General features: G+C 43.9%; 1 protein-coding gene across 1 annotated transcript in view; it reads left to right on the forward strand.

Annotated features, from left to right (window-relative positions):
• The window catches only part of LOC111978013 (tumor necrosis factor receptor superfamily member EDAR-like), a 51,409-nt gene that overhangs the window by 7,766 nt on the left and 20,069 nt on the right, over window positions 1-23,574 (forward strand). The window contains 2 exon segments of the mRNA XM_024007771.3: window positions 17,128-17,192; window positions 21,456-21,578. Coding sequence (XP_023863539.1) covers window positions 17,142-17,192; window positions 21,456-21,578 — 174 coding nt within the window. The 5' untranslated portion in view covers window positions 17,128-17,141.

Raw genomic sequence — 23,574 nt, forward strand, 5'->3', positions numbered from 1 at the left:
TTAGACCAAAAAGCTCTATTTTTTGTTCATCAGAAACACATGACCTTCCTCCGCATTCCTCCTCTGGATCATCCAATGGTCATTGGGCAAACTTCAGCACTCGCCGTGTTTGGAGGAAGAAGAAGGATGAGTACAACCCCAAGAACACCATCCCAACCGTGAAGCATGGAGGTGAAAACATCATTCTTTGGGGATGCTTTTCTGCAAAGAGGACAGGATGACTGCACCGTATTGAGGGGAGGATGGATGGGGCCATGTATCGCGAGATCTTGGCCAACAACCTCCTTCCCTCAGTAAGAACATTGAAGATGTGTCGTGGCTGGGTCTTCCAGCATGACAACGACCCAAAACACACAGCCAGGGCAACTAAGGAGTGGCTCCGTAAGAAGCATCTCAAGGTCCTGGAGTGGCCTAGCCAGTCTCCAGACCTGAACCCAATAGATAATCTTTGGAGGGAGCTGAAAGTCCGTATTGCCCAGCGACCGCCTCGAAACCTGAAGGATCTGGAGAAGGTCTGTATGGAGGAGTGGGCCAAAATCCCTGCTGCAGTGTGTGCAAACCTGGTCAAGAACTACAGGAACTATGATCTCTGTAATTGCAAACAAAGGTTTCTGTACCAAATATTAAGTTCTGCTTTTCTGATGTATCAAATACTTATGTTATGCAATAAAATGCAAATTAATTACTTAAAAATCATACAATGTGATTTTCTGGATTTTTGTTTTAGATTCCGTCTCTCACAGTTGAAGTGTACCTATGATAACAATTACAGACCTCTACATGCTTTGTAAGTAGGACAACCTGCAAAATCGGCAGTGTATCAAATACTTGTTCTCCCCACTGTATATATACATATTTTTTTTTGTGTGGGCACCCCGAGCCAACCCCGGCAAGATGCCGCCCTGGGCGGCTGCCCATGTCGCCAATACCTAAATCCGCCTATACCTAAATCTGCCACTGGTCCTTTGCCAAGATAATCCATCCACCTGACAGGTGTGGCATATCAAGAAGCTGATTAAACAGCATGATCATAACATAGGTGCGCCTTGTGCTGGGGACAATAAAAGGCCACTCTAAAATGTGCAGTTTTGTCATGTGGCACAATGCCACAAATGACTCAAGTTTTGATGGAACGCGCAATTGGCATGCTCCCTCTAACTGTAGGAATGGTATGGGAAGGCATGAGCTACAGACAACGAACATAATTGCATTTTATCTATGGCAATGTTTGGGATGCTATATGTCGATGTGTACGACAGCGTGTTCCAATTCCCGCCAATATCCAGCAACTTCGTATAGCCATTGAAGAGGAGTGGCACAACATTCCACAGTCCACAATCAACAGCCTGATCAACTCTATGCAAAGGAGATGTGTTGCACTGCATGAGGAAAATAGTGGTCACACCAGATACTGACTGGTTTTCTGATTCATCCAATTTTTTAAGGTTTGTGACCAACAGATGCATATTCCCAGTCATGTTGAATCCATAGATTAGGGCCTTTTGAATATATTTCAATTGACTGATTTCCTTATCTGAACTGTAACTCAGTAAAATCTTTGAAATTGTTGCATGTTGCATTTATATTTTTGTTCAGTGTACATACTAAATGTATTGTTTCTGGTTGGCTCTGTATTATGATCGTGGTGATCAATGCTTTGTATTTATGTACCTTTAAAAATAGATATATATTATTTTTGAGTGACAGCCCACGGGTGGATTCAAGCTGACTATTAAAGTATAGGAATGTATTTATTGTGCATGTAGCCTCCCCCAACTAGAAAATAAAAATAATAATAAAGATAAAAATGTAATAAAAAAAAGAATAGGTTGAACCAACCAAAGCGTAATTCTCATCATTCCAATCAGTAAAAGCACTTCAGATGAACAACAACGTCGTCCCACTTTTTAAAGTGTATCATCACGTCCGTAAAAGTGAGCTCCTCTGTAAGCCAATGCCTAAGGAGAATCTCTCCTTTCTAATGCTTTACTGTGCCAGGCAATCTGTACGGTCTATGTTTTATAAGCCATGCCCGAGGTGTGGGTCGGTATAAAGTATTTCTTTGTGCCCGAGGTGTGGGTCTGTATAAAGTATTTCTTTGTGCCAGAGTGTGTCTGGGTATAAGTATTTCTTTGCCAGGGTGTGGTCCTGTATAAAGTATTTCTTTGTGCCCGAGGTGTGGTCTGTAAAAAGTATTTATTTGTGACCGAGGTGTGTCTGTAAAAGTTCTTGTTGCCAGACATGTGCTGTCCTCTGTCATAAAATATTTCTTTGAGGTGTCCCTACGCGTGTCTCGTTAAAGTAATCTTCTGTCCCGAATGTGGGTCCAATAAAATATTTCTTTTGTGCCGCGGGTGTGGGTCTGTATAAAGTATTTCTTTGTGCCCACTGGGTCGTGGTATGAAAGTACTTTGTGCAGAGGTGTGGGTCTGTATAAAAAGTATTCTTTGTCGACCCGATAGTCCGTGGTCACTTATAAAGTATTGTCATTTGTGCCGAGGGTGGGTCTAAATCCAACCTGATTTCTTTGTTGCAGAGGTCGTAGCGGGTTGTACTAAAAGATATCATTTTTGCCAGAGTGGTGAGTCTGTATGAATAATTCTTTCTGCCCTGAAGGCTGGGTCTGTATCAGCCGCCATATTTCTATTGTGCCCGAGTGTGCGGTCTATAAAGTATTTCTTTTGACCGATGATCTGTTCGTATTAGCACGCACAGTTTACCCTTATCCGACTAGTGGTACCCGAACCCACCCCCACATCGACCAACCCTCAGAGACGAGACGTTCTAGGCATTGAAAAATCCAACTCGATTCAACTAAGCTTAGCTGGAGAAAGGCACTGAAGCACAACATCATGTCCCAGACCAAAAAATAGATGGATGGTATGAAAAATCACGCTATCCTGTATAATAAGTAGTTCTCTATCGCATAAATCCCAGAGTCTCCATGCTCGTGACTAAAGTCACTTTATTCTCTTGCCAACAGTTGTGGGAATCTAAGAATAACAGTAAGTTTTATGTGCCCAAAGTATGGTCTGCTAAGAAGAAAACCAGTGATTTACTTTGAGACATGCCCATCTCGGTGCGCGCGTCTATCACCAGAGCCTATTCTTTGTGCATAAGATTGTTTCTCAAGTAAAAAGTATTCCTATGATAGCCAAGAGTTGGTCCTGCACAGATATTCTTTTGACAGAGTACGCGTTCTTCTCTAAAGTCCTCTTCTTAAGCCCCCAGGCCTGTCAAGTCTGGCAAAAGAACAAAGTATTAATATTTCTCCAGAGAGTGAATAGAGAGTCGTAGCAGAGTCAATAAAAGTAATAATTCCATTTAGGACACGTATTGGGTCTGCTATAAAGCTATTTCTCTATGTCGCCCGACGAGTGCCAACAGGTCTGTATTATAAGATCATTTACCTTGTACACAGAATGTGTAGTTCACTGATCCACTAACCAATACATATACTTGTGCCAAGAAAGTGTAGGATCAATGATAAAGAACTTATATTTTAACACAGAAATACACGATAGATGGAGTACGATCTAAAAACTCAATTTTATTGAGCCCAGTGTCGGGTCCTAGCATAGATAAAAGTCAATTTCTTTGTGACGAAGTTATCAGAGGGTAATCGGTAAAAAGCATATTGTTTGATCCAAGTTGGAGTACCTCGTAATATAAATATAATCTACTACTTGAATTCCCGAGTGCGAAGTTTTAAAATAACATAAAAGTATCTCTTAGTGAAACTACTACGGTGTGTCGGTATAACCAGAGTTCTGTATGTATATCGTCAGAGTCCGGTGAGGTGCTGTATAAGATAAATAGGAATTCTCTTGCATCGCCCCACACTAGTGGTGCTATACCGCTGCATAAATATTTCTTTTTACAGAGTATGAAAAGCTCCATTGATTATAGAGTATTTTCCTCTCTTGCTGCACACCAGTTCCGAATTATGATTAGAGTAATTTCTTTAATGTCCAGACCTGTGCGTCATGTATAACAACCTACTACTCCTTACTCCCGATAGCTGTGACTGAGGGCTCATGTCCTACGGCTTCTCACCTGCTCGCCCGAGTTGGTCAGTCGACTTATCAAAGAGCGTCCTCTCTATTTTGCCAGCAAGTAGTAAGCAGTTGTTGTTCGATCCCATCGCAAAGCGATGAGCTCCAAAAGTGGCGCCCCAACTCGCGAACCAAAGCGCGATTACAGACAAAACGAAACTCCACCCACCCACAACCCCCGGTGTAGTAAGCTTTCCGCCTCCGAGGCCACAGCACGCTGCCACAATAGGCGCACATTGCGTTACCAAGAAACAACAATGTAAAAAAACGCTATATTCTATTGTATCCAGACATACTGGCTACTGATATATAAAGTATTCGGATGCTGACCAGAAGGCGATCAATACACCAATGGCTCCAGGTACTTATAACAAGTTCACATCTGTGCCGAGTTGTGGATCCCCATGCTTAGTACGGCTCTTCAATTTCCCGGACGTGAGCTGTGAAAAGAGTATTCATCTTGCCGAGTGCTTGAGCATCCATGTAGACAACAGTTCCATATACTATGTGTGCCAAGATTGGTCAACCTACAGAACAGTGATTTCTATGGCAGAGTGTATCTAGAACAAAACAGCCTCTCCTCTGTCGCCAGGACCGCTGTGGTACCCTGTATTAAAGAATGTCTTTGCTCCCAAACCGTATCGGGTCCGTGCTAAAGTATGTGCTTTGTGCCAGCCCGTGTGTCGTCTATGATAATAAAACATTCACTTTATACTTCGTATCCACCATGTCACTCGGGTGAAGTGTATGAAACATTTCTTTTGCGCCGAGGACAGTGGGCGTTTTATGATACAATATCTCGTATAGATGCAACGATGTCAAGTGCGGGGCATCATCCTAATAACATGCTTTTATTGCCCAGGGTGCAGGGCATGTATTAAAGTTTAGCTCTCGTGGCGCTAGAGGTTATGGGGACGTGCAATAGCGCCGCCCCAATAAATCCAGCGCAAGCCCGAAGCCCCATCGCAGAAAAACGCGCAACTCGCAAAAGCGGACCACAGCTTCACCGCCCGACCACCCGGCGGCCCAGGCCACCCACCGAACGGGGCCAACGGCGGCCAGTGGAAAAGATCACCACCTGGGGCCCGGAAAACCAAAAGGTGACCAGCCCTAACGGCCCACCACAGCCCAACAGCCGTAACACACGCAGCGGGGCCGAATCACTCAACGCCATAGACAAAACATCACCGAGCTCAATGCGAGGCAGGCAAATCGACGAGAAAAAAAGGGCGAGGAGGAAACAAAAGGGGGCTGGAAACCGCAGGCGCATGTAACGAAACAAGCGAAACGCAACAGGTCCCGGCCCAGCAAAAGATCTTAGAGTCGCAGCGCCAGGAGGAGCGGAGCGCCAGAAGAGAACCATACCCCGTCAAACAGCACACATGGGACGGCGACTGGAGCGGACCTCGGCGGCACAGACACGGAAACAGTAAGACACGCGCAAAGGACACAGAAGACCCACCACAGCGCGAACACGCCGTAATCCCGGCCCACACAAGTAACGCGGAAAGCGGCGCACAACCAACCACGCGCCAACACGGGCACCAACTGCAGACTGGCCCACACAGAAAACCAGGTATCCAGCGGCCGCACGCACCGCAAAAGCCCTAATGCTAGAGGCAACACCCACACACAAAGCACATGAATCAGACCGAGGACCTGCCGAGTGAGGCGACAGAAAGGCGAACCATAGGCCCACCCGGAAACCACCCCTGGAGCCGAGGCCTGAAACAGCGGAAGACACAGGACACAGCGAACACGGATGGGGAAGACTCAACGAGGAAACGCCGTAAGCAGTAGAAGCCAAACAGAGTCCAGCTCCAGAAATAACAGCCTGAGAGCTCCGCCAAACCAAGTCCGAGGGACTCACACCTCGGACAACAAGCTCAGAAGAGGCAAGCCAAAAGCAAACGAACCCGCGAAAAAACGCCCGCCACATGAAAAAAGCAGTGAATCAAAAAGCCCTCACGACGCACCGCGGCATGGCGGCATCCGAGACACGTACGCGCCACACGCGAAAACGGAAAAAGAATAAGAGCGACACCAGGAACCACTCAGCGACACAACCGCATAAGCCGAAGACACACACCATCGACAAAAGACCACACCCCCACCGCGGCTGACCAACACGTCGCCGCACAAACACCCACCTAAACGTGAAGGCACTAGACCGCCGGGCGCCGCAGCGACCACAGCCGACGCTACGGGGACAACACACGACACACACAAACCAAACCCCAACAGCCACAAAGAAGTAGAAAAGACACCGGCAGAACACTAGCCCGCCCGCAACCGAACGCGATACCAAACAAAAATACGGAGCAGTGGGATAAAAGAAAAGCAAAACAATAGGGAAAACACGCCAAACGTACAACGAGAACGGACTGGCAAAAAACCCCAACAAGGGGAGAAAAACAGGGGAAGGCAAAAACAACTAAAAGCCAATTCACGCGTACACAACAACACATCACTGAAGGACAGATAAAGCAACGTGCCGAATCCTCCTACGACCCAAACAGACTCTAACCGCCTCCCACCGTCATCACACTCCGATCAACAACACTCAATCAACCCAAACAACAGAAGTCACGACTGAAAAAGGGACAAGAAAGCACCACGCAGGCGCCACATATGGCACGGGCACCACAGGGCACTCCCCAAACCCCCACCAACCAGACAACATAGGCCAGCGAAGACACGTACAAGTAAGAAAACCACACAAAACAACTAAACTCAAAAGCATAGGGAAAAGATACCAAAATAATGGGAAGCGCAATGAAATCTGGCTACACAACGCAACCACAACCAAAAAAAAGAAAATGGACACCCAGAAACAGACGAAATGGAAAAATCATACGAAGGCAAAATACAGGGTGTAAAAGTCAGTGTGCACCACAGTGACAGGCAAACGAGGGGGGCAGGGGAGCACAAGCAGAGGCCGACCGGACCCGAACATAGCACCAACACCGAAGACCCCACCTACCCACACAATACACCACAATCATAAGAAGAAACATAAAAGACGCACAGAAACACGACAAATGGCCTTCGAGCGCCATATAAAAACCAGACCGCCTCCCAAAACAGAACTGCAAAGCCATAACACAGGACACATCAAAGACACGAAGATCAACTCCAGACATATGTGTTGGCTTAGCCCATTGAGTCAGTTCTTAGACATTCCTGGACAATGTAGAATGAAAAAAATCACAGCATCTCTATCGCCACTGAGAACGCTATCTTAAAGTATTACTCTAGCGACTATCCATTATACTAATATGGAGACATTTGACAAGATATATAACAGTTGCTCACACTTATTATGTTGAGCTGTAATAACGTTCTCAATTACATCTTTAATGAGTGTATGTAATTATACGTGACACAAACCTCTCCATTGGACCAAGTATCACGTGTTTTGTATAATAATCATGACATAAGGGAGACGCTTGAACATCGGAAATAAGCCTGATGTTAAATGCCCAGTGCATATATCGTATGAGAAATACGCATATGCTAGGTGACATTCTAATGTGACACAATCAATTGTTACACTTCCCCACAGTCACGCTAGAAAATATCCTGTTGGCAATTCAAACAACGGATGTGAACTGTGCAGAGGCATGTTGCCTTGACTAGACCCGAGCCCTGCAACTGGCACACTGCTTCCACGAGCGCGAGAGGTAGCTATAAGAGCACAGTTAGTACACCTCTAATATGGATGGCTCACCAGCTCACGCACGCGGACATCGTCGAGACAAAATAGTTCTCCGAACTAGAACATAATTCTCCAAAGTGCATCACAACAGCCCACTATTTCAAATAAACTATCCACTGCCTCGATTAGATGAGAAGACTATACCAGACACACCAATCTCTTCGGCTCAAGACGCATCAACTTAGCTTAGCTATTTGTTTGTATGAGTCTTCCTCCCTTCTCATTCATAGACGACATACTCACTACATCATCACGCTATCTTATATATAGTCGCTTCCGCAAAACGCCTGATAACGCAGACTTCACATCCTCCCAATCTTAGTAGTCTTTGTCCTCTACTGTCTCATCTATCGTAGAACAGATTGATATAATATACTTAGTATAATACTTGATGCACCCACTGAGTATGTGCTCCTTAATCGACTCAATCACCTACTATTCTCAATGTGTTACATAGTCAGTACTATATGCTACGCTTTCATTGCTATTCACAAACTACGACGAAACGCATAAATATCCACGTCAAACTGAAGCGTAACTTGCTTCATTCTCCTCGTACGCTTCGTCGTGTTATCTCTTCGTGCGTTCAGAACGCCTATCTTCTCACTACACGATAATGACCGTGGACGTCGGTGCTCCACTTACCGTAGTTCTATTTTAAGCTAGCAGAACTAGTTGCCGCGCTTTACTCTCAATGACTGACCACAATAATACTCTGTCGTCACCTCTACTTTGCTGTTCCGTAAGAAGGACTATTTTCGTCGCTGCATGCGTTCTATCTTCATTCTCATCCCGTATTTGCTCACATTCTCCAAGCTTGGCGCTCGTAGTCAGCCGTCATCTACATCATCACCGTAACTCGTCGTGAGATTCAGAGTCTTGTACTAAAGCGTCACTTATTTTGCAAGATAGATGTGTAGCAAATTTCTGTTAATACCCCATCAACTACCCATACCTTCTATTATAACCCATCCTCACTGAAGTACTCCCACCTACTCTGCATCGATGTCTGTTCCTCTCTTTGTCGACATCTAGCTCGACTCTCGCCGTCTTAAACTCGCTTCCTCTCGTATTACGACTTGCAGCACGCGCATGGAGTCGTATGCTCAAGTGTCACGCGACTTCGTAGTGTTAGTGATTGCGCTCCGTCTCGAGTATCTAGCTCCTCGAGCGCTTGAGAACCAGCTCTCGTGTGTGTCAATAGCAACCCACTGTTACCGCTCAACTTAGCAGAGAGACATAATACGACAATTCGCATACGGGATACAGCTCTGACCTCGAACAGCTTGAAAAGCGAGGTACAGTACCTGCAATAAATTAGAGCTGTGAGACCACCACTAGTACCCTAACTTAATATAGTCTTTTCGAGTAGAAAACCGTCTATTTAAGCGCACAAGCCACAACCTTTCGAGACTGGCAACTTACAGCAACGACTCAACAACACAAATAGATAATCGAATTAAGCCTAATACGACGACCAAGACATAGTAACAATAATAGCCATCCAGCACACCGGCCCAACGCTCAAACGGCCCTATGCAGCCCCTTTAATCTCTACAACACAGCCCAATTAAATACCTTTAGTCAGCGATGAGTCCTCCTATTCCAAACACAGAGTGAAAAAAACTCTAGCGTCCCAACTCTTATACTTCACAGACCCGCCCAAGAGCACAAGTAACTAAGTGAAGGCAAGCACAAAAGAAAAACGTATATAGGCACCCCCCCGTGCACAAAGAAACGAAGAATCGGAAGGACCAACCCATCAGCCTTCTGTCTCGACAAAAAAAAGAGTCTCTTATTTACCCTCAGTGCAAACCCGCGACATCTCGAGGCCAAGTAAGAGAATAGTTTACGCTGTAGACCGAGGACATATCGCGACGACACGATCAATACACGTCAGAAAAGGCGTAGGACATACGGCTAATACCAAGAACCGCAAACTCAAGCAATGCAACAAAGAATGTAGCATTAAGTGGAAGTTATAGGACCCCACCTCGGCACGCAAAGAAAGACTTTACAGACCGATAGCAGACCACCTACGAGGTGAGATTGGAGCACCTTAAACCTCATGAATAATCTAGAACAAAGAAACGAACCTACGAGCGATCAGCATAAGAAAAGGATAGAGAAAGATACTTTTTACATGAAGGAGCCCTACACCCGGGAGCCCAGTTCAAGAACAAGAGAACTTAATAGGAAATAGGAAATACTAGTTAGCGTACAGAAAACCCGAAGGATCAGACAACAGCTAGATGAAGCTAGAGGAACTAACAAAGAGTGACCGAGAGCTAAGTTAGGGACTAGAATAAGCAATGTGGACCTAGAGCATAAAGACCAAGAGGAGATGCGACGCAAAGTAGAAGAGATAGGAAAGAGTGAGATGGAGCTAGAGGGATAGGGAAGAGTGAGATGGAGCTAGAGGGATAGGAAAGAGTGAGATGGAGCTAGAGGAATAGGAAAGAGTGAGATGGAGCTAGAGGAATAGGAAAGAGTGAGATGGAGCTAGAGTGATAGGAAAGAGTGAGGGAGGTAGAGGGATAGGAAAGAGTGAGGGGGCTAGAGGGATAGGAAAGAGTGAGGGAGCTAGAGTGATAGGAAAGAGTGAGTGAGGGAGAGAGAAAGAGCGAGAGAAGGGAGAGAGATGCTCTTGAAATAGAGTGATGCATTCCAGTCCAGGGGAGTAGGGAGTGTGTGTGTGGGTGTGTGTATGTGTGGATGTGGGTGTGTGCGGGGTGCAGGGGACTCGCGGGGGTTTGAGGGGCTGGAGCCTGATGAAAGCATCAGGGTGAGTGTGTGTATGTGTGTGCGTGTGTGTTCGTTTAGTCTGATAATGAGTTGCTCGGGGCAGCGTCGTTTGGCAGCTCTCACTTCCTGTTCAGAAGACAAGCTTTTTATCAAAACAAAAAGTTACATTTTCTTCTCTTATCCTGAAAGCCCGGCAGCGCCACTGGGTCTCCTAAACACACGCGCACGCACGCACGCACGCACGCACGCACGCACGCACGCACGCACGCACGCACGCACGCACACACACACACACACACACACACACACACACAGACCTGACTTCTGAGCTGAAATTAGCTTAATTGTGCGAATCATTGTGGAGTGTTTGTGTGTGTGCGTGCGTGCGTGCGTGCGTGTGTGTTTAGGAGACCCAGTGCATGGGGGCTGTGATTAAACAGGATCAAAGGGAAAAGGACGTGACCCTTTCAGACGATCAGCTCCGTTCAACATGTGAACGTTTTTCTCCAGTTACAGTAGCACCTTGATCTGGAACACAGGAACCGTCCTGGAGACCAACCCCCTCCCATCTCCACTTACCCACCACCCCCGGCCCACAATCCCCCATCCAGTCTCCTGAAACCATGAAAGAAAGAGGGCGTGGATTTCATCTCCCTCTGATTAATTAAAGTAGTGTAGTCGATCTAATCTGTGTTTGATTGACTGACTATTTATAGTGTAGTAGTTAGTGGTAACTCTATCTCTGATTCCCATCAGTTGTTTTGTTAGTGATCGTCAGTGTCTCTCCAGCTCTTCAGTTGAGCTGTCACAGAGAGAGAGAAGAGTCGGGGTGTCAGAGGGTACACAATACTCTTTTCTTCTGCTGTGTGTAGGTGTGTGTGTGTGTGTGATACCTGCAGAGTTAGGGTGACAGCGGGACCCCTATAGCAGACAGGCTAAACTCGTTCTCTCTTTATGGATCATCTGATACAATAACAGCTCCATGAATAGAACTATTACACACACTGCATGGTGCTGCATACAGTACACACCAACACTACAGTACACCAACACTACAGTACACCAACACTACAGTACACACCAACACTACAGTACACACCAACACTACAGTACACACCAACACTNCTACAGTACACACCAACACTACAGTACACCAACACTACAGTACACACCAACACTACAGTACACCAACACTACAGTACACACCAACACTACAGTACACACCAACACTACAGTACACACCAACACTACAGTACACACCAACACTACAGTACACCAACACTACAGCCTCTTAATGTCTGGATAAAGGCTTTGTTCAATCTCTGAAACCACAGTAAAAATCCAACTAATTCTCTCTCTTTTCCCTCTCTCTCTTTCTCTCACTCTCTCTCAACCTGTTGTTTCATGCATATGGTGCAATTATCTGTCAGAGAGACTCCATGAGAAATTTACTTGATAACAATAATTACAGCGTGTGTGTGTGTGTGTGTGTGTCTTACACAACCTCTCCGCTTCAGAGACTGTTTTTGTCTTAGTTACTATTCAAATACATATTTGCAGTGAATATAATTCCCCCTAAAGACAGGCAGACAGGCTTAGATGTTGCCCATCCTATGGGTCTGAGTCAGAATGTCTTGCATGTGAATTTCCCCGTCCAATCCTGGGTTTGTCTAAATGACTTTATGTACTGTGTGTTTGTGTGAGAGTGAGCTACACTTCCTTAGTATGTTACTACACTCTTTGAAAAAAGGGATCCAAAAGCATTCTTCAGCTGTCCCCATAGGAGAACCCTTTTAAGTTCCAGTTAGAACCCTCTGTAAAAAAGGGTTCTACATGGGACCCAAAAGGGTTCTACCTGGAACCACAAAGGGTTATCCTATGGGGACAGCCGAAGAACCCTTTCAGGTTGTAGATAGCATCTTTTTTTTAAGAGTGTAGGGATGTATAGAGACAGTATGGGACTAATTCAAGATGTGGGATGTAAAACACTTGAACACTTGTGTGTTTTTCCAGGAGCAGTATCAGCAGCATTGTCTCCATGTAGTGTAAAGGTTTCTATTATTTTGGGAATGTATTTTCACAAACTAAAGAGATAGTGTGTTGGAGTGTTGAGATTCACGTTTAAAGACTTGGCTACTTGCTGGATCCATCTGTTATGTGTCACGATTGCGCACCACACACACACACACACACACACACACACACACACACACACACACAACCAACACCACACACACACAACACACACACACACACACACACACACACACACAAACACCAACACACAAACAACACCACGACACAAACACACACACACACACACCACACACACACACACACACACACACACACACACCACACACACACACACCCACAACACACGCCTCTGCAGGAGAGAGAGAGCACACTAGCCATGGTGGGGGCCATTAGGCTCCAGTAAAATCAGGTTTGTTTAATAATGCAACCATTAAAGACTGGAGCGGGTCATTATGTGGTGTGTCAGAAAACCTACACTCTCGTGGTCCTCACAGAATGAGGAAAATAATTCATCTGTATCTAGGCTGTGTAATGACCCGAAGAGTTTCCCTGACTCTGGACTGAAGTGTTGAAATAATCTGAGACCCTGTCTCGTTTTTGTGTTACTGCTGTATTGTGTTTCTGTTTAACGGTTTTTAACAGCTTTAGGTAATGATGTTTCTGTTTAACGGTTTAACACCATGCTTTTACGGTAAGGTTGATGTTTCTGTTTAACGGTTTTAACCCAGCTTTAGGTAATGATGTTTCTTTTAATCGTTTAACACAGCTTTAGGTAATGATGTTCTGTTTAACGGTTTAACACAGCTTTAGGTAATTGATGTTTCTGTTTTAACGGTTTAACACAGCTAGGTAATGATGTTTCTGTTTAACGGTTTAACCCAGCTTTAGGTAATGATGTTTTCTGTAACGGTTTAACACAGCTTTAGGTAATGATGTTTCTGTTTAACGGTTTAACCCAGCTTTAGGTAATGATGTTTCTGTTTAACGGTTAACACAGCTTGTACGTATAATGATGTTTCTGTTTAACCGGTTTTTAACACAGCTTTAGTAATGATGTTTCTGTTTAACGGTTTAACCCAGCTTTAGGTAATGATGTTTCTGTTTAACGGTTTAACACAGCTTTAGGTAATGATGTTTCTGTTTAACGGTTTAACCCAGCTTTAGGTAATGGGTGTTTCTGGGGGAAAAGACTCTCTCTCCAAGACCTTCCAATTACACTGACCACATTACTTATACTTTACTGACACACGCGTGCACACTCATGTATCCTTCATTGAGAGAAATACGAGCTGACTGTTATTATAATGCTGGGAGTGGGCCAATAAAAATCTGTCTCCTGTAGGTAAGGGCCTGGCAACACACACACAGACGGACACACTACACACATAAGCACGCACACACATGTACATGCGTAAGCACGCATACATCCACACACACGCAACTCTCTCACACACAGTCTATAGCTTTGCTATAAACATAATTAAATCAATTAAATCCTCTACATTGATATTATTCTCTAAAATACAAGAATAAAAAGGATAAATCATGTTTGAAGTTTGGTCTAATTTTAGTTGTATGTGTTCTTCAATGTACTTGTGAGTGCCTGTATACCTTAGTAACTACAGATCAGAGAGAAGAGCGAGACAGTGTGTGTTTGACCGTGACATACCTGTGAGTGCCTATATAAGTGTAGTAACTTTGTGCTGCCAGAGCATTTAAAGGGTTTCCAGATCTGTGACAGTCGTACTGTAACTAAAACAAACAAAGTACAGTCCCTCTAATGCAGGCCTGGGCAAAGGCCAGCCCATGACGCTCTTCAATAGGGCCCGCGGAATCATGCTCAGATCACATAAATAATTAGCGATAGTAAAGTTTTGAAAAACATATTTGTTATTCAAATTAAAAGCCCAATGAATACTCGCCTTTGTGTAATGATTTAACTCCCACCGCTTGTGGGCATTTATTTTGAAGGCACTTATAAATAACAACTGAACGAGGACAGACAGTGATTGACAGGCTGACACACGTCATAGTTACAAATAGTAGCTAGCTAGAAATTGTGCAAAAATGAGTTTTTCAAAGATTTCAAAGGAAAGGAAAGTAGACAATGAATGTAGGGTGTTCCAGCAAGAGTGGACGTCGAAATATTTATTTATTGAGATATCAGGTAAAGCTGTGTGCTTAGTGTGCAAAGATAGCATCGCTGTTTTGAAAGACTACAACTTGTCCTGACACTTCCAGACAAAACATGCAGAGAAACATAGGAATATGTCTTCTGAACAGAGGGCATCGAAAGAGTTGATTTCTCAGTTGCAGAAGCAGCAAGACTTTTCACAAAACTGCATTCAGCAAACGACGGAATTGCGAGAGCTAGCTATGTACTGTCCTACACAATTGCTAAACATAGCAAGCCATTTGCTGAGGGCGAATTAATTAAATAATGTTTAATTGACTCTGCAGCAATACTTTGCCCCAACAAGAAATAGCTGTTTGAAAATGTTTCCCTGTCAAGACGAACAGTGACACGGCGTGTTGAGGACATCGCAGAGAATATGGAACAACAGTTGAAAGACAAGGTAAAGGATTTCACCTATTTCTCCTTGGCCCTGGATGAGAGCAGTGATGCATGTGACACGAGAAATAACCCCAGACTGTGAAATTACAGAGGAGCTTGCTTCAGTGCAGTCAATGAAGAGCACAACCACAGGGAAATATTTATTGGAGGAGGATAATAAGTGTGTGGCAAAGCTGGGACTGAGTTCTGAAAAGTTATCCAGGGTGCCCAAACTTCACAGGAAAAAAACGGTAGCCTTTTGAAAAGGATACAACATCAAGTAGCTGAGCTGAACGCAGATCAGAATTTTTTTTTCCTGCATTGCATTATTCATCAGGAGGTGCTCTGTAAATGTGTTCTGAAAATGAGCCATGTTGTGGATAGTCACTAAAGTGGTAAACTTTTTAAGAGCAAAATCTTTCAACCACAGATAGTTTGTCTCACTGTTGGAAGAGACCGAGTCGGGTCATGCAGATCTCCCATTCCACACAAACGTGAGATGGCTGAGTTTGGGGAAGGTGCTTAAAAGGGTGTTGGACCTGAAGTCGGAGATTGCTGAGTTTTTGCAAATGAAAGGAAAATGTGGATTTCCCTCAACTGCAAGATAAAGAATGGTTGGCTGATTTTTGCCTTCCACTCGTGACATCATGGCCCTCATGAATGAACTCGAATCCAAACTTACAAGGGAGGAACCTTTTGGCACATCAGATGTACAGCCTTAGTCAAAGCCCTTCAAGGAAACATTACTCAGCCTGACCCGCCCAAGTAGAAGCCACCAATTTCTCACCCACCTTCTGACACGACTAGTCTGTGTCCCTATCAGATGACCAGGCGGAGAAGTATTACATCGCTGCTTGCGTGCTTTGAGACGGTGAATTTTGAGATTCTCAAAGTGTTGGAAAATTGACATGCTGTTGTTTCCTCTCCTTACAACTTCAATGTGGATAATACTTCTACTGACCTGCAACTTGAGCTTATCGATCTTCAGTTCTGATGCAGTGTTTGGAGGAACTATTCCAAACAATGTCACTGACAAGGTTCTATGCATCTCTCGATGAACAAAACATTCCAAAGATTAGGAGTTTCTGCTCAGAAGATGTTTTACTGTTTGGTCAACCTATTTGTATGATGAACAGAATATAAACACGTCAAGGCACAGAATCTCTTATGACTCTCACCTCTCAGCAATCCTGCACATAGCGACGTCAGAAACTGTACCTGACTTCACTGCTCTAGTCAATGCCCATCAGAGAGTTGATTGAGTAGTTTAAATGTAATGTTGAGCGCTCTCCTTCTCTTGTGTTTTTGTGCATTACCGTTAACAAGAGTTCTGTCCGTGGCTGAATGCACAGTGTACATTTCCCTCCGTGTAGTTCATTGCATGTTTAATAATGAATATACCTACCAAAAGGAGAGAACATGGATGTGGTTAATTTCTGTGCATGTTAAAAAAAGTAAAATAAGTAGCATATCTGGACGTATTTACAGTAGATATATCTGTCAACACAGTCATACACATGATGTATAATCCTGTAATATGATTCTGGCCCGTGATGGCAAAAATATATTCTAATGTGGCCCTCCATGGAAAATAATTGTCCAGGCCTGCTCTAATGACTGGTTACCCATAATCCATCTGTGTCAGAGAGGTGACGAGCTGATCCTCTCCTCTTCCACCAGGCTGCTCTCCTTTCACATACTCCCTCTCTCCCACTCTCTCTCCTCAGTGACTGGCAGCTCTGATAGGGGGATCATTAATGATCTCATCACATCAGTAGGGCAGAGGAGTAACCTACAGTAGAGAACAGTATCACCTACATACACACACACACTCAGTCAAGTATAACCCACGCAAATGATGACGCATAGTGTGTGTGTGGATCAAATGTTTATGAGGAGTGACAGCTTTCTTAAGCAGTGGAAGACTTACCACAAAAACAGCAGAGGGGACACTGCTGTCATGAGTGTATGTATGTCTGACCCTCTTACCCCCCCCCCCCCCCCTCTCTCTCTCTCAGGGGAAGGTGAGAAGATGTTTCAGAAAGGAAGTCATATAGAGTCCCTCTTCCTCTGTTTGTTGTTGGTGAGTATCTTTCAAATTACATTACTCCTCCTCCTCTCCTCATCCTCACCCATCTTCAGCAATGAAACAGTGTAACAGATACACAGACGCATGCGTGAACACAAACACACTGAACACACACACTCGTACAGACATAACACTGGCAGAGGTACAGCCAGACTTTAGCAGGTCTTTGCCAGAGGTTGTGAATCATCACAGGTTCCTCCGTGGAGCTCTAAGAGAGCAGTTCTAATCCGGGCCTGAATCTCTCCTGAATCTCTCCTCTCTTCCTCTGATGTTGAAACCTGTTGGCTGTGTGTGTGTATTGGCTGTATTCTCAGGAGTTTAACTTCCCTCAGAGCTCAATTAATGATCCCCACTAAAGCCACTCCTGGAGGGCTGGATTAGAGAGAGAGAGACCTCTTCCTCATCCCATCTCATCTCTTCCTCCTTCTGCCTCATCCTCCTATCTTCTCTTCTTTCAACCTCTTCCTCACACCTCATCCCATCTCCTCTTCCTCCTTCCACCTCTTCCTCATCCCAACTACTCCCATCTCCTCTTCCTCCTTCCACCTCTTCCTCATCCAACATACAGTACTCCCATCTCCTCACATATCCTCTTCCTCCTTCCACCTCTTCCTCATCCCAACTACTCCCATCTCCTCTTCCTCCTTCCACTTCTTCCTCATCCAACATACAGTACTCCCATCTCCTCACATATCCTCTTCCTCCTTCCACCTCTTCCTCATCCAACATACAGTACTCCCATCTCCTCACATATCCTCCTCCTCCTTCCCCCTCCTCCATACACAGTTTATGACAGCCTCAGACTTACATGTCTTCCTGTCAGATGTCTCAGTTCTCTCCAGCTCCCCAGCTGCTGCTCAGTCTGTCTTGTGTTTGTATAGAGTTTGTCAGTGGTGTAAAGTACTTAAGTAAAAATATGTATATTTTTTACTTTTACTTCACTAGATTCCTTTTACTTCTACTTTTACTTCACTACATTCCTAAATAAAATAATAACTTTTTACTCTACATTTTCCCTGACACCCAAAAGTACTCGTTACATTTTGAATGCTTAGCAGGACAGGAAAATGGTCAAATTCACACACTTATCAAGAGAACATCCCTGGTCATCCCTACTGCCTCTGATCTGGCGGACTCATTAGACACTCATGCTTCGTGTGTAAATGATGTTTGAGTGATGGAGTGTGCCCCTGGTTATCTGTTAGTAAAAAAAACAAGAAAATGGTGCCGTCTGGTTTGCTTAACATAAGGAATTTTAAACGATTTATACTTTTACTTTTGATTCTTAAGTATATTTTAGCAATTACATTCACTTTTGATACTTACTCTATATTTAAAACCAAATACTTTAAGACTCAAGTAGTATTTTGCTGGGTGACTTTCACTTTTACTTGAGTCATGTTCTATTAAGGTCTCTTTACTTTTACTCAAGTATGACAATTGGGTACTTTTCCACCACTGCAAACAGTAACTGGTTTCATTTCAGTCTCCATGTGTTTGAACAGCAGTGTGTAACTTGTTGTGTTTAGAAAAGGACATTCTTGACCGTGAGCTGGGGAGAGCTGAGTGTGTGCTTGTTTTATTTGGGGGTTCTGATGGATGGATCTGCACAGCAAATCTGTGTGAGGAGAACAGCCAACGGAACACACACACACACACACACACACACACACACACAAAGAGCCTGGCAGGCAGGTAGCTAATGGTAAGTAAGTTACTGTATATAATGTTACAGTACACCTATTGTAATTTAAATACGGTATCAAAGCAATACCGTAAAATTGACTCTATTGTACTGTAAAACGTAAATGCTACAGCACCCCCCAACCCAAAACATCTTCCCACAGCCATGATTGAGGGGATTGGGGTTTGTATTTGACTATAATTACATGGGATTGGTGCAAGCAGGTTGGCTGCTAGGGCATGTGTTTCCACATTACAGCATATCAATTCATATGTGGTGATTTATATCACTTCCATTTCTAGAGGCCTAACAAAGGCTTCCAAACTGACTACAGGGAAAAACAGACCAAAATGATATGGCAAAATACTTAACCATTAACAGTTTAAGACTTGCTACCGCTCCAATCTGTCCCTTATATATTTTAAATTGATGGGGCACTACTACTACATACCAGTTAAATCGGTACAGCATTCTCACTAACGGGTGCAACAAATATGCAGGTTGACATTTATTGTCATGAGTCTTTCAGGAGCGAGTTACCATTATATTGTAAAAATTCATATAAGCAAAAATGTGCTTTTTGGTCTTAATTTAAGGGTTAGGCATTTGGGTTAGCAGTGTGGTTACGGTTAGGGTTAGTTTTAAAATGAGATTTTAAGACTTTGTGGCTATGCCAGCTAGTGACCACTCTGCAGAGCTGCCACCAGAACAAGATTCATGACGAAAAACGCTAACCTTCAACAAATATAGCCTTTTACAAGGCATGCCTCAAAATATGTTAATGAGCCAGAAACAACAAGACCATGCATCCACTAGTGGTCAAAAGGTTTTTGGCTCCAAAAAGATGGTACGGTACTGTATTCTGTAGGATGGAATTACAGTACCATTCGGAATACAGCAATTATTCTCCTGCCCACAACATTTTCCCACAATGCACCATAATTTAATGTATGCTGCAGTAAAATGTTTCACAGTATTTTACTGTTAATAATACTCCCAATTACCGTATAAATTACAGTTTTCCTTTACGGTGCACAAACAAATGCCCACCAAACACACACACTTCAGCCACTCGATAAATCAATTATATGCACATTTAAACAACTATGGTCAGTCCCTAAGTTCACTCTGGCACACAGCGATTGCGGTTTGGTTAGTATGTTATTGTGTGGGTTGGATGGTGGGAGAGATAGTGATGTAACTCTCTCACTGGCTGACAGATTTATGGCTACATTAATGACAACGTCTTTAATTAGAGTTATTGAAAGCTGTGGTAAAACTAAGTCTACAAGCATAAAGGCTATATACTGAAGAATCCTGTAGTGAGTTGAAGCAGAACAAAAAGATTCATCCTAACCCCTTACACTCGTAGAAATGGGCCTATATGGATAGGGCCGATTTAAAATGTTTCTAACTGAAGAACTATAAAAAGGATATGCATGACCATGTTACCAAAACTTTGGAGATTATGGGGAAATTATCAGACCAAAGGACACAACAGTTCACCTGACACAAGACTGAATCCAAACGTTACACTGTTGATTTTATGTGCATTTTACATTGACTGTGTTTTTCACAGCATTTGTCAATAGCGACATCTGAAAACACTTTGGATAAATTCAATAACATAAAAATATTAATTGAAATTTGGTGCAAAATAAGAAAAAAACAAGGGTTTGAGTGAGAGGTCTAACTGGTGTCTCCAAGTGGCAACACATCTCTCCAAACTGCACAGTTCCTAAATAATGTCAACGCACTTTTATGACTCAAGGAAAGAGTCTTCAACTATAAGGTGCATTTTTGAGCTCTCCTAGCGTTGCCATTGAGGAACTGAAGCAAGCACAAAATATGATCTTACAGTGTTAGGCTTTCAAAAGGCACTTCAGATAAACAGATTGTAATTGTGGTGCGCATAGAATGGGATCATGAGTGCATTCAATTGTGTGTCCTGCGGTTAATTGTCTTCACAATATGACACACAGCCTCATTCTGTTCAGGACAACCCAGGGTATAACACATGTCATCCTTGTAACTGTGGATCAAATATAGAAATCCTAAACATTGATACTGTAAATGACATGAGTTTTGACATGAAGTGCACATTTGGACTCATGGGTTTGTGGTTTGCTTGTATGACATCAAAGCAGTATTTATTCTAATCCCCAACGTCTCATCTGTCAGAACACAGTGACTCCTCTCAATCTACAGCATTTCCCACACTGAGATGACAATAAATGTGCAAAAGCAGCCCAATTAGCGGGAGGGATGGGTGCATCTTCTTGTCGAGCACGGTGCTCAAGTTTATAACGGCTGTCAGTCAAAACCCATACAGCGCTGGGAAGTGGAGAACCCTGAGCTCTGACGTCATGTATAAAATGTTACTGTACAGCAGATGCGTTCCAATTTAGGCGATTATCAATGACAGAATATTCCATTTTCAACCAGCATACGACTGCATATGACAGGGGCTGTAAGTGGAAAGGACTACCGTATAACCAACAACCTGAATAAAAAATACATTTAAGTTTGACTCTGCACGGTTTTATATTTTAACTCTCCCCCCTCTCTCTCAGGTGTCCTGTCCTCCCTGTCTCAGGTCAGAGTACAGTAGTTGTGGAGAGTTTGAGTTCTACAACCAGACCTTCAGTAGCTGCTGGCCCTGCCCCCCATGCCAGCCTGGACAGGAGCCCCACATGGTGAGACACATACACACACTTTTCCCTGTGGTGAAATTACTTGAGTGTCCGTATCGTGTAAACCCTGACCCCTGCTACCTACCTCCCAGCCATACTTATCAGGTATCAAGATAAGACCCGGATGCAGAATGTGTTGAAGTAACAATGTTTATTACAGCAACAGGGGCAAAGGTACAGGACGGCAGACAGGGTCAGGTCAAGCAGAGGTCGGTAATCCAGAGGTGGGGCAAAGGTACAGGACGGCAGGCAGGCTCAGGGTCAGGTCAATCAGAGGTCGGTAATCCAGAGGTGGGGCAAAGGTACAGGACGGCAGTCAGGGTCAGGTCAATCAGAGGTCGGTAATCCAGAGGTGAGGCAAAGGTACAGGACGGCAGGCAGGCTCAGGGTCTGGGCAGGCAGAGTGGTCAGGCAAGGTGGGTACAGGGTCAGGACAGGCAAGGGTCAAAAACCAGGAGGACGTGAAAACAGAGACTGGGGAAAAGCAGGAGCTGAGACACAAAACCGCTGGTTGTCTTGACAAACAAGACGAACTGGCAACAGACAAACAGAGAACACAGGTATAACTACACAGGGGATAATGGGGAAGATGGGTGACACCTGGAAGGGGGGTGGAGACAATCACAAAGACAGGTGAAACAGATCAGGGTGTGACAATACTCTCTAGTCTGCCTGTCTGCTCAGACCACCCAGGTAGTTTACTTGACTCACTAGTATACACACAGGTACATATGTAGGATCTTAATTTGAGCCAATTTTCTACAGCAGGAAAATAATCCTGCAGCAACAGGAAACATTTTTGTAGGGATTGATACATTTTTCATTAGGGCAAATAAAATCTGACATTTCAAATTGGAAATTAGAAAATTTAGAAGCCTTTTTAAAACTCAAATACACTAGAAGTTTGCATTTCCAAGTTTGCATTCTCTGCAACAAAAGAGTTATCAAATTAAGAGCCTACATCTGTACACCTTCCAGCTCAGAGAGAGTTACCACCTAAATCCCAGTACTGTAAGCCTGTTCAGATTCATAAAGGGGAATGAACAATTTTCACGGTTTGTCACACCATTTAGATTTTTTTCAAAATATTGAAGCCCCGTGGGTAGGAATGGTACAGTAGTCTGTCAGTAACCATGAGTCATCAGTGCCCCGGTCAAACCAAAAAGCACCTCACTGGGCCTTAATATGGAGGAGACACACCTCATACGCACGCACGCACGCACGCACACACACACACACACACCTATAGACTACTTCACACAACTACACAGAACAACTCCAACAGGTGCACACCTTTTCCTCTTAATCTAAACAACAATCCTAACACATGTCTAACTGTTTGAATAGTCCGTTGTTCATTAACCTTCTAAGGTTAAGTGATAGTTATTCAACTCTCCTATCTAATTACAGAAAATGACTATAATGTGACCTTGACAAGTAAGCCTATCATTGCTCATGATTGTCTATTTATGTAAGGACTTATCAAACAGAGCACCAACATCATAACTAACCAGGCATTCAGCTCTGTTCTCATCTCTCGTCTGTGATCAGTAGTAGTAGTTAGTCTGTAATCTAGCCCTGTGGCCTTTGCCCTCCATGCGTCCTTAGATATTACAACTTGGGATATCTTACACCCACCTGAGAAGCCCCCCCCTCGCGCGAAACACGAAAGCACAACACCACGATTAGAAAGTTGCCACCCACATCACACACACAACAACACACACACACACACACAACACACACACACACACACACACACACACACATACACAATACACACACATCAAACAGAACTCTTTCAACTCCCACACAGACCTGCTGTGATCTGATAGAGCAGATCATTTTACTGCAGTGATACACACTGGTTTACCACAACTATGGAGACTGGAAATCAATTTGATCTGAGAGTCTGGAGAAGGTTTATATGAACCAACAGAAGTAAAGTCAGCCAGGAGATCTGACACTGGGTTGATCCATCCTGACAGAATCCTACTGA

The sequence above is a fragment of the Salvelinus sp. IW2-2015 genome, linkage group LG2 (assembly GCF_002910315.2).
Source record: "Salvelinus sp. IW2-2015 linkage group LG2, ASM291031v2, whole genome shotgun sequence".
In the NCBI taxonomy this organism is placed as follows: domain Eukaryota; kingdom Metazoa; phylum Chordata; class Actinopteri; order Salmoniformes; family Salmonidae; genus Salvelinus; species Salvelinus sp. IW2-2015.